An 18985-nucleotide genomic window follows, 5' to 3' on the forward strand; every position below is an offset into this window, starting at 1 on the left:
TTCTCTTTTTTTAGTTTTGTTGGATTACATTAAATTTTACTAAATAAAATGCATTGAACTAAAAAAACACACAAGAACAGACGTGGAAATATTAAGATAGACATAAACGATGCATTATGGTCACAAGCACAATAATAAAAAATAACATATAAACACATTTATTATAAGACATTGCCTTTCTTCAGGACTAAAAATAATACGAAAAAAAACAATTACTTATGCGTTTTGAATGTTACATTAAAGGTGACGATATACATACTGTATGTCAGTAATGAATAATCGAGAAGCTTTGGGCAAAAGTTTACTGATAAGTTGTTAAAAGGGATTGCTTAAAATATTTTTTTTAGTTCTTAACTCTCTTTTTTTTTAAACATCCCCATAAAAGATTCCGAGGATGACTGCATACTTATATTGATGTAGACTGATATGAAACTCCACTTCTTTTTGTAATATATAATACCAATAATTTTGGACTATTATTAAACAAAGACATTAGTAAAAACCACATCACCAAGAATATAATCTGGAGTAAGTATAATATTTTTTGATGTTTCAATTCAATTCATTTAATACATTGAACTGACATTGATATTTTGGTTTCGTATTTGCATTTTATTTTTTCAAATTTATTGTAATTAATTAGACCTGAAGAAGATGAGATACAAATTGATATTAAACATTAATAATAATAATAATAACTATACAATAGATTCGTCTCTTACAGTCCCGAAAAATACCGCATATGGTAGAAACCTCGGTAGTTTTTTAAAATAAAGTGGTTTTATCTATTGGTAGTTATCGCTATATAACTATAAGGACGCGAGCATTTACAATGATTGAATAATATATATACCATGCAGCTCTTAATTGTCCCCAAAATGACGTCCATTTTGAAGTTTTGCAAAATGAGCTAGGGACCAAAAAGTAATATTTAGGTTGCTAATCATGTGTCTCAAATTTCAAATTTGTATATAAACGCATTCAAAAGATAGGAGGGAAGGAGGCAATTTAGAGGTTCTTATCTCTTTTATCTTATCGATTCTTATTTTTTATCTAATTTATATATTTCTTTATTTGCTTTTGCCAAAAAATAATAATTGATGTAATTCAATTTTAGATGATCTAGAACTTTATTTTCAGATCATTTACTACCTTATGTTATTCAGCCGATGGTGAATATTTATTAGCTGGAGGCCAATCAAAGAATGTATGTATCTACAATGTCAAGGAGGCCTTACTTGTTAAAAAGTTTGAAATCACCCAAAACCGATCGATGGACGCCGTCGATGTAAGTTATCTAACGTGTATACATTTGTTAAAATAATATCTATAATAATTAGCACAAATTATGATTTTCCTAATATGAAAACTTAAGAAAGCAGTGAATGAATTGTAAAATTAACGCAAAAATATCTTCTACGTTGATCTTCAAATAACATTCGCCCTAAAAGTAAATTTGCTTTATATTTCTTTAAACTCATAATATAGTTGAATAGAGTCAACTCACAATATCCCTGTTGGTAATAGTGCCAAGCTGTAAAGAATACAGACAGAAAAACATTATTTATTATTATGTAATGATGCAAACCGTGAAATAATTTTTAGATTTTAATTAATTTTTTTGAGGTTGGAAATTTTTTTAAATACAAAAAAGGGTTTTATATTTGATTCATGTCACGGAGGTTTTGATAATATTACTTGATAATTTTGAGCGTGCTGCTTATTTTAATATACTTCATGTGTCTACAAAAGTTATCTTATCGACAATTAAAATCATAGCCAGCAGTAGATCTTTTAATGTAAATTATCCTATCCATGAATTTACACAGTCTGATGGCAGCTCCATCGAAGCCACCGTAATATAGAAAGCCAGAACCCTCGAGTCGTGACGTCACGTCGAACGTCCGAGTATCCCGTGTCGTTCGTATGTTATAGCCGTATTTATTCAATACTACCGCTGTTAAAATCATAATATTATCATTGTGTATCGTTTAAATGATAATATTGTTTAATAAAATTAATAGTGTGTTAGTAGAAAGAAGTACAAATAATAAAAACAATTCTTTATTAAAACAAAAATGATATAAAAATCAACAAATTCCTTAATGAGTTATAAATATGAGGCAAATAAGGCCTATATGATACAATAGTTTTTAAGAACTACTGAAGCATATATATATTTATAACTATTAATTAAAACCAATACAAAACTCTTAAAAAAATAATAAATATAGCCACTGTAAGATGGTTTAAAACAAATTTAATAAAATACTAAATAATTATTTAAAAAAATGGATAGATAGTTAGTAGTAGTACAAAAGAAACAAAATAATGTTTTTTATTAAAACAAAACAACATAAAAAAATATAACATTCTTTAATAAGGTATAAATATAAGGCAAATAACCTATACAAGCTTTTAATACCTCCCGAAATATATAATTATAATAAATTAAAACATAAATACAAAACTCTTAAAAAAAATTAATATAATTATAATGAAATAATAAATATAATAATATGAAAGTTGGTTTAACACAAATTTAATAAAACACCAACAGAAATAAAACTCAAATAGCTAGATAAAAAAACTCGATAAAAACAGAATAAAAAATTTAATAAATTAATTTTATGAACTGGAAAGTTTTTTATATTTTCTAGTCTTTGGTTCTGGTTTTTGGTTTTCATCTTTTGATTTGGACACATTTTGTTTTTCTTTTCTCTCTATAATTTTTTTTCGTTTGGCGGCATGGATTATATTATTTTGGACTTTTCGGTAATTATTTAATAAAATGTTTGAAAACTTAAATACCGCATTTTTTACAAGATCTGACATAAGAATTCCACAGTCACATCATGTTATTTCAGGATTGATATCTGAATTGTCGAAAATAATTCCAACAGCAAGCTTGGTGAGGACGGCTCTCTGAGATGAGCATTTTAAATAATTTTCTTCATATCTGTCCGATATTAGAGATTTAAAGATGTTAAAAGTTATTATTAATACTTCCTAATGCCTTCCTACCGAGTGCATACCTAATCCCGGGCCGGGCGAGGAAGTCGAGTCGTTCGGGCAATAGACGTTCGACGTGACGTAGCTGCTGGAGAGTGGGATGACGTTTCTGGCTTTCTATATTACGGTGGCTTCGGCTCCATGTTCTCATGTGTTAAATACTGCAATGTGCTTCCTAATATAAAGCCAATTTCAGACTTGGTTTTATTATAAAACGGCTTTTTTAGTAAATTTTGAGTATATTTAACACAAAAATTATGTTTGATGATACAAATCACAATTTTTTTATTTATATTTTTAAATAAAGATTTTTTTCTTGGTAAAAATATTCTCAAATCTAAGATACTTTTAACTTCTTGCGCAAAATTCTAACAATATATCTATATCTTGGCTAAATTAACTAATTTCTATTTCCCCAATTAATTATAGTAATGTTTTGAATATTGTCTCTGGTTCGATCCCTATGTTTTTTGAAAAACCTTTTTGTATATTTTTTTCTTTCATAATTGTATTTGTTTTCATTCTTTATAAAATAAGATGTAAAGAATTTACTGGATGTGATATTTGGCGTTTTATAATTCATATTTTAGTCAATAACGATACACGATGGTATAAACTTATTTTATTTTTATGTTAGTGTGAGTCAGTGTGCAGTTTTTTGTATTTATATATGATTATAGGTATGTCTTTTCTGTTAATTAGCGTTCTGCTCCGTATTATTTAATTTTGTTAATTTTACTTAGGTCTGATGATGCCCTAATGCGGCGAAACGCGTAACCTTTAAATAGACGCTTGATTGATGAGACTTGGACTTTGAGTTTACTTTCTCCTCCCCTTTATTCATTTTGAAGGTAGTTCATGCCTATCTTTTGAAACTGATGCTTTCTAACATTTGCTTAAATTGTCCCTAGCTCTCTATTTAATAGCTTTTTTTTGTTAAGATATACCGATTTTTTGCTATACCCTCCATTGCTATTGTCAAGTCTGGATTTTTTATTTGAAACTTAAAATCTCCCCACAAATATGGAATTAAAATCTTACAATATTATTTTATATAGGTTCTCTATGGTCACTAATTGATTTTCTTTCTTCTCTGCTTCATAAGTGTAAGTATATTCAGGTTTGGGAAACGGTCATTACTCATAGAGGTGCTTAAAGGCCGAAATGTGGCAATTAGTCTAATAAAAATTTAAAAAAAAATATTATAAATAAACTTAACGAAAATTATTTTTCTAAATAAAAGCTTCAAGAGAGTTTCGGTCTAATAGTATTTGTTCAAAATTGTTTTATCATAACCGCATTATAAGCAGGACAGCCGTCTGGTTGAAAATAGACCGATCCCAGGTCTTAATCAGGGAGGATTTAAATGGCAGGAAGAACTTGAGTTTGAAGCAACTCAAGGAAACCGTACCATCAAAAAAATGGCCCTATATGGTTGGCCAATATACCGGTCCAAACATTCAATTTTTGAGAATACTGAATACGGCATTGAAAACTTCTGTGCTCATTTTCCCAATATCGAACAATAGTTGTGTTTTCCATGTAATAAAGGAAAGAAAAGAAGAATCATCTATATTAAAACTGTTACCAATATTTCCAAATATTGGTAACATTTAGTATTTAAGTTATATATATTTTATAATATTTAAACTGTTACCAATATTTTCTAATATTGGTAACAGTTTTATGGTCCATACCCAGTTCCTTTGCAACACCGGTCCTGTTGAATCTACTTCTAAACAACAAATCATTTCTTTCAGTCGTTCTTTCTCCTGGATCCTTTCGGTAAAAGGTTCTTGCACTTAAGTGTGCCTTGATTGTTGCTATTATTTTAGATAATGCATAACTTTCAATTTCCCAACCTTTTTACCATAAATATCGTTAAGTGATTGATTCATAGAGTTTTTCAATTAATTAAATATTAATTTATGCTAAATAGTATTATTTATGGGATTTTCTCAGTCGCATTTTAAATTTATTCATTTGAGACAGTTGTTAAATCAAAATATTATCTTTTAAGTCAATATGTTTTAGTTGTATTTTGATATCCGAATAAATCAAATAATAGAATAATAGTGTCCAACGCAGTTTTTTTAGCTAAAAGACCAAGCTGACAATTTATTCTCTGACATACACATGATGGTAAATATTATGTTTTTAGGATTTTATAAATCGAAGGAAATTAACAGAATTTGGAAATTTAGCGCTAATAGAAGAAAGAGAAGAACGGGAAGGAGGAAACGTGATGCTTAAGTTACCCGGTGTAAGAAAGGGAGACATGTCAAGTCGATCAATTAAACCGGAGGTGAGTTTGTATAGTTAATTATCTATTAATATTGTATCTGTTTTACAATATTTCATAGGTAAGAGTGCTTTCCCTACAATTTTCACCCACTGGCCAACAATGGGCAGCAGCAACCACAGAAGGTCTTCTCATATATTCTCTTAATACTGGTTTAGTATTTGATCCTTGGGACCTGCAAATCGGTATTACTCCTATGGCCGTCAAACAAGCATTAAAAGAAGAAGATTATTTGAATGGTAAGAAAGTTTATAATAAATGTAAATACCTATCGACGGAAATAGTTACTTCCTTCAAAGAAATACTTAGTTATAATTTTCGGTTTTGTTTTTGTGACCGAAAAATACTTTATGCTTGTTGTTAGTGAGTTGGATCTGGGGTCAAATAAAACTCAGGTTTTTTATTTTAATACTGCCGACATTTCGGCCATCCTCAGCAAACCCGGAATGCCGATGATGTTGGGAGAAGGGTGAAAATGCAGACTACGTTATCGGGGAATACCCAGAACTCAATCGGGCTAGGTTCAAATATCTGGATAACACCTACAGTTTACCCAGCGACATTAAGTCTATCAATCCAAAGTACCTCATTATTTTTTTAAGGGTATTGGCCTCTGATACCTCTTGTGCCTCTCTGAAGGTACGATGGCGTGGGTCCATTAGAAAGCTTATGTGCATTACAGCCCCTTTAGCCGAAAACTGCTTTACAAGTATAATTTCTAGTAAAACACTTAAACTAACACTAACTAATTGCTTAAAAGATTTAGTTCTATGATTTAAATAACACGGTCGTACTTCCTTCCGCATTAACCAGATACCTTTAAACTGGTCTGGCCAACTCAGGTTGTGGGAGCGGAAATACATATGCAACAGAAAATCACTTGGGCTAGCCGCAGATGGATGGAGTGTATTTTTGCGTAGTAAATAGTGTCTGGTGTCGTCCCTGCGTTATTGGGAATGTAATCTTTAGTAATTTAGCTATAAGTTTGTTTTCTACACAAAAAAGTAGTAACAACTGAACTCTCGTGGATTGTTGTTTGTTGTGTGGCCGCCTAGCGATGCTTCTAGGACTGTAAATCTAACATCCTTAGATTCACGTATTTTCAATAAGCATGATCTAAATACTGATTATGTATTAGCCTTAAGCCTAGGCTAGAAATAAAAACTGGCACTCACACATTCTAAAGGGTCATGCCTAGTTGCCTGTTCCCTGGCATCTAATCTGCTCTCGGGATTGGTTATTTGTCGTATTTTAGAAAAATACAAAAAAAAACCTCTTGTCAGACTGAGATAGAAATTGGTGACAATATTTTTCATTAGATTCTGCTCACGCCTTCTTTTTTGTTTGGCAACCCCCTCCAATTTTTATTTCATGCTTCGATATTATTGGCTTCTCTCGACTTCAAGCAGTTTTTGATGGATGGCGCCAAATACAGATCTTAATAAAGTGAGGTCTGTTTTGTCTATGCTAGCGCTTATCTATACTTTATTTTTCAATTGGCATTTTATTAACTAATTTAACTCGTTAAATTTTTGATTTATAAACTAACATTTCAATATCATTTGATCATTGTAAGACCTGATAGTGAGAAAAAATATTTTTGAACAATTCTAATTGTGAATTTCTATAAAAAATGTGAACTTAAACTCGTTTATTTTTGTAAATGTGTTAATTATTACTATTTAAATTGTAACAACTAGTACTTTGGTCAAAAGAACTAGTTGGAATTTTTTGACTTTTTGTCAGTACTTAAAAAAAGACCAAATAAAAGAAACGTGTTATCACGATTATCTGTGTGCCAGTGCCAGCGTGGTTAGTTAGATACCTTAGTTTAATCTGGATGAGGAATCACGGCCTATCGGGTATCCTTTAAACAGTGGAGAAAGTAATCCAGGTCTTCTATATGAGTAAAACAATAGGCAACATTGTAACAAAATCACATTTATTCATCCCCAAGCTTAACATGTTATCTCTCTGCTAACAATTCTTAATAAACCTTACATACGGCCAAATTCAATACGGTACTGTACTGGAAAAGAAGAGGAGGGGTACAATGAAGGGAACCCATGTCGGTAAGCAAAGTGTAAAAGTGGTAATGAATGCTTATGAAGAAACGGATCAGATACTCCCCAGAGAAAATAAAGCATGCAAAGTCGGTATTAACGGAATGGTAAGCGGTAAATCACCCACAGGAAATGTATGCGGTATAATGTATGTCAAGTAAATGCGGTCGCTCGTAACCTTGGCAGACTCTATTTATAATGACGGTAGATTTTGTAGGTAGAAGATGGCAATGTTGTCAGGTTGGGAATAATGGGATAACATCCAATGCAGAGTGCAATCTCGTAACGGTCCGGCACGCAACGCCGTGTATCCTGTGGATATGAGAAATAACGGGATAATATCCAATACAAAGTGCTACCTCGTACCGGTCCGATAGGCAGCATCCAGCACTTTATTAAGGAATACAGAGTGATACCTCGTAACGGTCTGACACGCAACACAATGCATCCTGTGGAATTCGGAAAAGGAATTTGCCTACATTCTTACCTATTATACTTACATTAGAAGTAGTAAGCGGCGGCGGAGAGGTGGGTTTGTGGGCTTACCTCGGTCGATTATTGCTGGAGCTCTGGTCGGTTCTATCGAGTGGTAGCGAACTCAGCAGTCTGTCGTAGTGATGGCTTCCTAATAGTGGAACTGATTCCGCGGAACTGATGTTTACAGTTGGAACGGTGGAACAACCTACCCACTAGAAAACATGAGTCCAAGTTCTAGTCCGGATTGGTTTGAGAATTAATTATTACGGTCTACCAAAATCTAAAATGACACGACGGAACGTCACGTCGGCGGGTTTAGGTTATTGTAGTCCGAGTCCTGGGGCCGTATTTTTGAAACCATTCGACTTTGATTCGCATACGAAATTAGAGGATTTCGCACGAAAAATCGATATTCGTATTTTCGACCGCTTCGTATGCGAACATTTTCGCATGCGGTGTCTCGAATGGGTATATACCATTCGAATTTCAAAGTTCGTGTGCGATTCTGCCGCTTGTCTTGTTTTGATTTTAAACTAGCTTTGTTTTTTTTCTTAATTTGTGAGTTGGTTAAGTTTTTTTGTAGTGTTTTCTTGTTGTTTATTGAAAAAAAAATAAGAATAATCAAATAGCAAGATTAAACAATATTGTGCAAAGAAAAGTCGTCGATGCACTGGAAGAGACTAAAACTCTGGCAGATAGAAGGAATAGGATGTACTCTTCATTTCTTGACCCATTTGAAATGTATTCAGATTCTCAATTTAATAATATAGATTACAAGCCTATTACGATAGAATGATTAAGCCTATTACGATGATGTGCTCTTTATGTGCTCCAGAGGCTGTGTCTGTCCGCTAGTTTTATCCACAAGGCTTGTGCAGTTTTAGCCGAAAAATTTTGGGTGAATTTGCCCGACTTTAATTCCGGGTGCTTTTCCATAAATGAAATTAGTTCTTTCTTTCGCTCGCTCGACACAAAACCGCAATATTTTTTATTTTTTTAATTCATTTAAAAAAAAAGTCGCAAAAACTCAAGAAACGCCATGAAAAAACCTCAAAATTCCCTTATGTTTTTAAACTTAAATTTTAGGTTAGGTTAAATCTTTATCGTCTTCATCCCGGTTGACACGGCCTCCAATAGCACTCGACTTTGCTACGTTGCCACTACATTTCATGTTCGCATGCGAATGAAATTTCGAGTGCTGTTCAAAAATGCACTTTTTAATTCGTGTGCGAATTTTGCCGCTCGACTTTGTTCGCATTCGAAGATTCTCGCATGGTTTCGAAAATACGGCCACTGTAGTGCTGCTTGTTATACGCGTGTATGATTAGATGGTATGGACTGAAATCGTTTTTTTTTCTGTTTTCCTAGTCCGGAATTTTTTTGCCTTGTTTTAGATGTTAAGTTGCGACTAGAAATGTTGATCTTTCTTTTAATTCATTTTAGTATTTATTTTTTATTATATATTTAACACAAACTAGATATTTTAAAGAAATGTGTATTTATTGTAATAAATTTAATTTATTTCTCATTAAAAGATATGAAAAACTAAAAGAAGTATTCTATGAATATTAAAAATTAAAGTACTTAATTATTAACTGTGGTTTTTCGATATTTTGAAAACAACATCGATTGGATACTTCAAAAAATCATTATATCTGACATATTTTGTTTTTCCCCGTACTTAATTTCTGTATTTTTATGAGACTAATAAGTATATCGATCATTTCATTACGATTGCTATATAATTCTGGAACGCATATTGGAGTTACGAATTCGTATAGCCATTAATTTATAATCCTGTAATAGGTATATATTCGGGTTCAGTTCGGACTCGAACTTGGAACTGAACCGCAAAATTTGTTGGATCGGCCAACCCTCACTGCCGATTTTATTATTATTATGTACAGCATTTTCAATTTGATAAAACTAATTCTTATAGAGTTTTATTTTTAATTTTATAAACGGCTCCGCCTTGCATCCGTTTAGACCTTTCATTTTTTTAAAGTGATCCTAATTCTATAGTTAATCATAAACCTAAAACTACAAATCTTTTTCGGCTTTTTATTACATCTTAACTGCCGACTTTCGGCCAGTGTATCGCGTTTTAAAGAGGGCGGACATGCGCGGTACTAAGACAATAGTGGCGGTACGGACACAAATGATGATGGAATTAGCACGGTCGTGCTTTTATTAACAGAATATACATTTTCCTAAATTTACTGAGCAAAGTTTAGTTGTCAAGATGAATGTTGAAAATTATTAATTTAAATTGGAAAAAGAACCGCATAATTCTATAGTAACATATATAATAAAATTCTATAATTACATATCCGAGCATTATTTAAAAAAAAACTAGATAACTGGCGCTTTCACCAATGTATCAGGAAATAATATCCACCATTAATGATTTGAACAGAATAGATCAATAGTATATAGCCGAATTATTTATAAAAGTGAGGAAAAAACAAAAGTAAATTAATTTTTTTAGCCGGTGCTGTTTTTTTTAAATAAGCAAATTTTTTAAGGTATTAGCCGGGTTGCCGTAATTTTTCGGTCCAGTATGAGCGGTCAAATTCAAAGTTTAAAAAATAAAAATAAGAAATACTTTATTTTAGAATAGATTTCTTATTAAATTTTTTGGCCGTTTAGTTTAATGTTGGTCTTTGATCAGTAAAATGACTATTCAGTGTTGCATAGCTAAAAAGAGATTCTAAAAAATATTTATTTTTAAGGCGTGACAATCGAAAATCTGATCCAAGAGTAGGATTTTGGTGACTTCCACTAAAGTGCCAATATCTCGAAAACCATCGATTTTTTACTAAGGTCATTTTATGTTTTTCTGGGTGCTTATGAGTTGCTCCATCAGCCCCTTCAGTATTATCGTTGACTTTCCGGACACCCTGTATACATGGTATGTACCATTGTCAGGATATACAGTCAAGAGTATATACACTATACAGTCAGGATATAATGTTCGGAGTTTAAATACCTTTTGATGCCATACGTAAAAATAAAATTGCAATAATACATTTAGAATGGCTCAAAATGTTTTATGTGATAATATTTTCGATAATAAAACTGATTTACATGGTGTTTTTTTATTTTTCAAAAACCTCGGATACGTCGATTTTATTTTTGAGAGGGACAACTTTTAACGAGCTGAGCGTCCTCATGCCAGTAACCCCCTAGGTGTATTTGGGATCTAGGAATTCTTAAATGGAAAGAAGAGTCGTGTGATACCGTTACTTTAAAGGTCTTTTAATTCTAAATACAACTGCTAAGTTTTAAGTAGCTGCTATCATTTTTTTTAATATAAGAGCTTTTCCAAATTTTAAAAATTGCAAAAAATGTAACGCAGGCATTTTGAGTAATTTATCTTTATTATCTTAAACGCGTTAATTTATTTCATTTTTCAAAAATATGCCTATTTATAAAGTAATCGTCTTTAGACCTACAGCTTTCTACGAGGGGATGAAATAACCCCTAAAATTTATTAAATTAGTATAGTTACTATCTTCAAAAACCACCGCGGTCATCTAATTTTAATGTTTTTTATTTTTTTATTTCTTAATAAGAGAATTGCCATCAAATAGTATAAACCATATTTCTCTTACATACAATAAACTTATATAACTTGCATTTCTTCTTAAGAGTTGGCTTTATGTTTAGGTATAAACCTACCTTCAGGTACTTTACCTAAAAACCTTTCAGTAATTTTAATCAAGTCTCAGGCAAAATTTAATATTCATAATTATGTCCTTTAAAAAATATAAGTTTATTAAATTAAGTTAATTTATAAGTGCTCCAATTGACTCCGCCTACTCTCTTAGAAGAATAAAGGTTTTGCTCAAAACGAAATCTGACATTTTCTAGAACTTCAGGTGTCTATCATTGTAGGTGTCTGTTATCTAACACTTATTTATGATCCTTTGACCTAAGTCTTCCAGGGTTTTTGGTTAGGTAGCGTAAACTTAATAGGTTTTAAATGCTCCCATAAAAAAAAATCAAGTGGCGTCAAATCAGGCTACCTAGCTGGCCATTCCATGAAGTATTCTCTCGTTCCAATCCAATGATCAGGAAATATCTCATCAAGATATTAGCAGTTCCATCTTGTTGGAAAACGACTTCATCTTCACCTTTAATTATTTTTTACTATTTTTGGATTGACCGCATTTTCCAAGAGATTGTAATACATTTCACAACTTAAATTTTCTTCCCACTTACTAAAATAATCAATTACCACGATTATGTACTTTATTTTTTCTTCGATCTCTAAAGGAAGCATATCTACTTTAATAGTTATTTTTTGTAAGAAACTTGCAACGGATGTTGTATTGAAGGATTTATTCACTTTTTTTAGTAGTTCTAGCATCTAGGTATAATAATAGCTGTTTCGCTGCAAAAGTTTACCGTCTACAAACAAATAAATTGTGCGTATTTACATTTAACAGTCTCGCCACTTCTTTCTGGGTTAGTTTCTGCGTTCTTTTTTTTAGTTACGGCAATCTTGAACTTGAACTATATCTTATTTCAATTGTTGACAATGCTTTTACATAATTATTGTTTATATTTGAAAAAACCCAAGGTAATTAAATATTCTAGACACCTAAAAAAACTTATAAATATAAGCGACGCATCGAGAATAAAATTATGAATACATTATTTTATCTTCTGTATTGACATTTATGTTTCAGCATTGACTATGGCAATAAAAATCAATGAATCTAGCCTCATTCAAGAAGTTATGGAGATGATTCCGGTTAAAGATGGTAAGTTAATAATTCTTATTTGATTAGTATGGAAATATTATGCCGAATAACGTATATAGAATAAAAGATGCGTTTTATTAAACAAGCAAATCTAACAAATCGCTTTATTCTTTTGTTGTATGTTTAGTTTGATTTTATTCTCTAATTAAGTTACTTATTATAAATATATAACTCCTAAGTCCAAACTGAGAGATGTGATTTCGGATAAAAATAGTTCATATAACGTTATTATATTTCTCACCGAATATTTTACGTAAAAATACATTTTTGAATCAAATAAAAAAGTACAAATTGTGATATTTAAGAATTTTTTTATGAAGTAAATTGGATTTCTTCAACGAACCTTCATTTGTAGCATGATTGTAAAATTGTTACCAAATGGTTTCCAAATCTGAAAGCTTAATTTCTTCTGTTTTGTAAGAATGGGCAATAATTTACAGAATTAAATCCTAAGGCGCCATACTCAAATAATTTTAACATAATAAACTATTTTAACAAAAATTAATTTTAACATTTCTGAATTATTACCACGGGGCTGAAATAATTTTGAAGAAATTATTGGCCGATGTTCTTGGTGTAATTTTTAAATAAATGAGGCTGTGGGCACAAAATATATTTTTTAACCAAAAGGATACTTAAGATATAGTCGATAATAAAGAATTGGCCCTTTTTTTCAAAGACAGAAATGCATCTCTCATTTTTTTTATCTTTACACACATACTTCCAACGAAAAACCAACAGTCCTTCTATTTAGTTCTTTTAAAAAGTCTAATATTTTGGCTAGTTTAGTAAATTCTATTACATTAGATGCATTGCTTTTAGGATTCATTAAACAAATTGCAACTTTTGACGGTGTTAAGTATTTCGTTTGACCAATTGGTACCGTCACGCTGTATATTTAAGTCAATTTTTTATATAATTTTTATTTCCAGTACAACTGATAGTATCAAGCCTTCAAGAACAATTTATCGAGAGACTTCTTCTTATAATAGCCAGCGGATTAGATAGCTCTAGGCACTTGGAATACTATTTATACTGGATACAGCATACACTTACCATTCATGGTCCGAAAATAAGTGGCCAAAAAAGCATGCCTGCATTGCTAGCCCTAGAAAAGTGCCTTGTAAGAAGATATGAACAAATTTCCAAATTGTAAGTTATATCCTCCTCTAGTTTAGGTTAAAAACGGTTTAATATATATTTTTTTAATTTAACATGTGCGATATAAAGCTTTAAAAAATTTCATTCATCAACATTAGCATCTACCCAGGGTTTGTACTAGATATTATTGGAAAATTAGTATTTGTATGCAATGTTTGTATTTTGGTTTCAAAAATATGGCACAAAATAAGGCAAAAAGTGACAGTATATTGTCATAAGTCCATAGAAAATTATTTATTTTATGTCCTATTATGTCCTATTTTTAAAACACTTTAAACAAAATAGGATATATTGAATCGTATTTTCATTCCTGTCCTCACTTATGAAAATGAGGTTCTTTAACTTGTTCTCTTGCAAGGAGACAATTCTATTAATAAATAATCATCCCTAAAATTAACATACCTTACTCTTAAGGCGGCGTAGTTGGCAGCCATACTTGACTTTCAACTTAACAATTGTTCGACAGATGCCGCATCTAACATAATGTTTTTAAATCGAAATTAACGGCTTAGTTTAGGAAAAGACCGCTGTTGGCGGCTGGCGCTACTTGTGGTGGTTTCTATATTATATTCATGCGATGTTGAAGTGTGTAAGTAGACTAACGCTTTTTGAAAGAATATTATCGCCTGGGCTTTAATATTAGTATTAAGTCAATTACAAAAATATTTAAAAAGATTTTTTCCTGAATTTAAAAATTATGAAAAATGTATATATTTTTGAATACATGATTGAACGGCGAGAGTTTTAAAAAATATGTTTGGGGTTTCTCAAGTATTTGTGAAGGCTTTGTATTGTTTCAAGGGGACTTATTTATTTATCCTTGATTATTTTTTAAGTAAAATATTATAAAAGCTAAAAACTTTTCAGCAATAACACTTTTATTTAATAAAAGAAATAAAATTAATAAACATTTTCTCACATACCCATTTTAAACACCAAAACTTTCTAAGTCTATGACGATTTTAAGAGGAATTTTCTCAGTGTATACAATTTTAGAAAACATAAAGGATATAGTATTACTTAAATTATGACAAAGTTGGGTAATTTGGTGCTTATTAAAATCCGAATTTTTACGAAGAAAATCAAAAATTGTTTTGTCTTCTTTTCTTTTTTTTTGCCATTCTTTCATTCGTTATTTATTTTCTTTTAATATTATTTAAATCCATAGAACAAAATTAATAACAGTTCTTCGTAGATACGTTTTTGTATTTTTTACAATGTTAATATTATTGGGTAGATAATGGGAAAATTAGAACTATTTTAAAAAACGATCTGAAGATTTACAATACTCTAAAAATAGGTCAAATAAGTTAGAATATCCTGAAAAACCTACCCTTTTCAATCCTCAAAATATACAAATCATTTAAATTCAACTACTACTGGTGCCTTTCTTTTGAGAATAGTTTTCAATTGATTTAATTATTATGTTTGGCTTAAAAAGCGAGGAAATTATTGAATACAATTATTTAAAAAACAAGTGTTTCTTAGATTTTGGGCAAATTGAAGAAACTTATTAATTTTCGAAAACTATTCCCCATATAGTACCACTTAATCGTAGTTATTTTATCTTGATTCAAGTAATAATTATTCATACTGACCACTAAATAGATGACAATACTTTAACATAACATTTTGATAATTTAGCAGATGTTTCATATTTTAGTTTTTAGCTTTTTAAAATAAATTGTAAATCGTTTAATAAAAAGTAATGAAATTTGGTATGGCGGCTTATTTTACTCTCTCCTTTAAGAGTATAAGTCTAATACAGTTTTTCTGAAAAATATACAGGGGAGAGAATATTTGAAAGTATCATAATTTATATGGGATTTATATACAGTGTGGTGACTTTAACTGGAATAAATTCAGTTAAAACTAATCAAAATTTATCTCGCAAAATTCCTGAGACCCATCGATTTTTATTTATTTTTTTCACATTTCAAGATATTTTTTGTATTTTTTCACCTACAGGGGGGATCCAAATTAACCTAAACTTTTTTTTTCAAACGGAAAGCCACTTTTTTTAAACTTTCATTGAAAAGAGCCCTTTTTCCTGATTAAAGTGCCCTATTTACTTTTGTGATTATCTAAAGGAAAATACGAAAAAAAAAATAAAAACCATTAAATTATTAAAAGTCTCAAAATATTTTGTGTTGGTAAATTTTTGGCGTGTTTGTTTATTTTATTGGTATCGAGACATTTCCTGACATTATTGTAGTGTCACTGTTAAAGTGAATTTCAGTTGTTAAATAAGTCAACTTATATTGAAAAAATGCCTTATTTATCCGAATCCCACAAGATTGAAATCTTAACGATGATTGGTTATGGGGACAGAAGTCGTACTCAGCTAGAGGTTGTCCACTTATTCAGGCAGAAATATCCAGATTTGCCGCCTGTTAACCAAGGTACGGTTAGTAAAATCGAAAGCAGATTTCGAGAAGTTGGGCACGTGAGGGATGTTTCAAGACAAAGGTCTTCTAAAATCGATGAAAACACCCAATTAAATGTATTGTTAGCGATGGAAGAAAATCCGGTAACTGCAGCCAGAAGAGTAGCTCGCGAAAAGTCTATTCATCAAAAATCTGTGCTAAAAATTTTAAAAAGTGCAAACAAACAACCTTATAAAATGCAACCCGTTCAAGAGTTATTGGAAGACGATCCAGATCGCAGAGTTCAGTTCTGTGAATTAATGATAAACGCCATTGACGAAAATCGCATATCTTCGGCGTGGATCCTTTTTTCTGATGAGGCTACATTCACCCTAAATGGCCATGTTAATAAGCAGAACTGTCGCTACTGGTCTGACGAGAACCCACACTGGGTAAGGGAAACTAATACACAATATCCCCAGAAAACTAATGTTTGATACTTTAACTGGGGAAAGATATCTAGAATTTCTTGAACATGAACTAGTTCCAGTCTTACGTGCCTTATATCCGAGTCAGTTCGATCCAGATTTGTATGATGAAAGAATCTGGATGCAACAAAATGGTGCTCCCCCACATTATGCCCGTAATGTACGCCAGTATTTAGATGACAATTTTCCAAACAGATGGATTGGTAGAAGGGGTGCAATCGAGTGGCCGGCACGTTCTCCCGATCTCACCCCACTTGATTTTTTTCTGGGGACATTTGAAAAGTCAAATTTATATTAGCAAACCAGGAAACCTAGACGAACTCAAAGAACGTATTAGGCAAGAAATCCGACAAATATCTCCAGAAGTGTTAGAAAATGTCAGAAACGAATTTTATTATCGTCTTGGGCTTTGCCAACAAGTAAATGGTGCTCATTTTGAGCATCTTATACATTAAACGCAACTTTTAATAATTTAATGGTTTTTATTTTTTTTTTTGTATTTCCTTTAGATAATCACAAAAGTAAGTAGGGCAATTTAATCAAGAAAAAGGACTCTTTTCAATTACAGTTTAAAAAAAGTGGCTTTCCATTTGAGAAAAAAAGTTGGGGTTAATTTGGACCCCCTGTAGGTAAAAAACTACAAAAACTATCTTGAAATGTGAAAAAAAAATAAACAAAAATCGACGGGTCTCAGGAATTTTGCGAGATAAATTTTGATTAGTTTTAACTGAATTTATTCCAGTTAAAGTCACCACACTGTATATGATAAACTGTAAATAGTTTCTTGCTTTCTTTCTAATTTAATGGCTCTGATTCGAGGTAATGCCTAGAAGAATTCATTGGAGATTCGGGGGAAAACAGTCGTGTATGTACCCTGTTCTCCGAATCGATCACTTTCCTAATTCGTAAATGTATGGGGTATGAAAGGGATCTGAAGGATAGGAGAGGGAGAACGACCACATGTTGACTGGGTTAAATTCTTAAATTCACATTGACTCCAACGGCAAGGGTTCCTACCCCTTTCTTTTGCAAATCCGAGGTATAGTAAAAGACAAAGAACAACCAGGTGTTGGTTGGGTGAAGGATGACGCGGAAGTCTTTTAAATAGTTATGATCCATAAAAGCGCCAACCACCTGACAGGGACTGATCAAAATAGAAGCCCGTAATAACAGTAACAAACTACAAAATGTAAAGCTTAATGAGCTGTGAGCGAAATCGAATAAAAATATGGATCATATTTTAATTTTTTTTATAGATTGAAAATAGGATTTTACACATGATTATATGCTGATATAAGTGTATTAGTATTAGAATATTTATCTTAAAACTAGTAATTTGCATTGTAATAAAATTATAATTTGTATGTATTCCCTGAAGTAATATTTTCAGGCTTTTTTATGTAATTCATATTAATTTATTGCCTCTTCTTGCACCTTTCTCTTCAGTTCCTTACCGACCTTTGCCTTTGATAAAAAATTAACATTTTAATGTCGACAAAAAGTAAAAAAAATCAAATTTGTCCTAAAATGAATGGGGATCTTAAAGATACTTAAAAAATCTCCTACATCAAAAAAATTGCTATAGATGTTTACTATGCGTATGCGTTCTCAAGGCAGTTATTTCATATTATAATTAAAAAAACTCATTTCTTCTTAAAACTTTAGCTTTTGGAAAACACGTTTCAACTCGAAAACAAGAGATTTTGGACATAGGTTTATTTATACTAATCTTAAAATCGCCGAGGGATTCACCCCTTTAAGAATTAGGATCTTATTCTGAAACACCCTGTCTATTGTTACTCTAGTGATAAAAATATGTTCTCTATTGAATTCTGCCAAAACACAATACAATCGCAATTGTAAAATTTTAATGTAATTAAGAAATTTTGTTTCTCTTAAGTAAAGAATAAAGCTTTAAAGACAAATAACATGTTAACATTATATATATTTTTTTTAGATGCGACTATAATAAATATTCTCTACAATATATTACAATGTTAGGTAAAGTTCAATCTGAGAAGCAGGCTAACGACATAAAAATGGCAGACGAAAGCGACACTGATTCAGATTCTATGGAAGCACACGGAGAAATAGAAAATGTAACAACTTTAGAAGACCTTTGAAGTAATAAAATATTGTTTGGTTTATCTTGTGTTTGATTTAATAAATCTACAGTCTTTTTTTAGCCTCTAGATTTTACCTTCTTTGACGATTTTTAAATTCACGCCATCTTTTCGAAGTGCAGTTTTTTGAATAGATCGAGTGGACCGGACCGCCCACCAAAATGCATTGCATTTTTCAGTTGCTCGAAAGTTGCAAAGGACATAGCTTTACCACCGGTCGCTTT

At 31.2% G+C, this 18985-nt stretch overlaps 1 protein-coding gene across 1 annotated transcript in view; it reads left to right on the forward strand.

Annotated features, from left to right (window-relative positions):
- LOC126742794 (periodic tryptophan protein 2 homolog) overlaps positions 1–18785 on the forward strand; it is a 56521-nt gene extending 37736 nt beyond the window's left edge. Inside the window, exons 11-16 of the mRNA XM_050449590.1 lie at positions 1141–1288; positions 5174–5317; positions 5376–5553; positions 12549–12623; positions 13556–13775; positions 18596–18785. Of these exons, the coding sequence (XP_050305547.1) occupies positions 1141–1288; positions 5174–5317; positions 5376–5553; positions 12549–12623; positions 13556–13775; positions 18596–18761 (931 nt within the window). The 3' untranslated portion in view covers positions 18762–18785. The remainder of the gene's footprint in view (positions 1–1140; positions 1289–5173; positions 5318–5375; positions 5554–12548; positions 12624–13555; positions 13776–18595) is intronic.
- The last annotated feature ends 200 nt before the right edge of the window (positions 18786–18985 follow it).

Source organism: Anthonomus grandis, chromosome 12 (assembly GCF_022605725.1).
Source record: "Anthonomus grandis grandis chromosome 12, icAntGran1.3, whole genome shotgun sequence".
Taxonomy (NCBI): domain Eukaryota; kingdom Metazoa; phylum Arthropoda; class Insecta; order Coleoptera; family Curculionidae; genus Anthonomus; species Anthonomus grandis.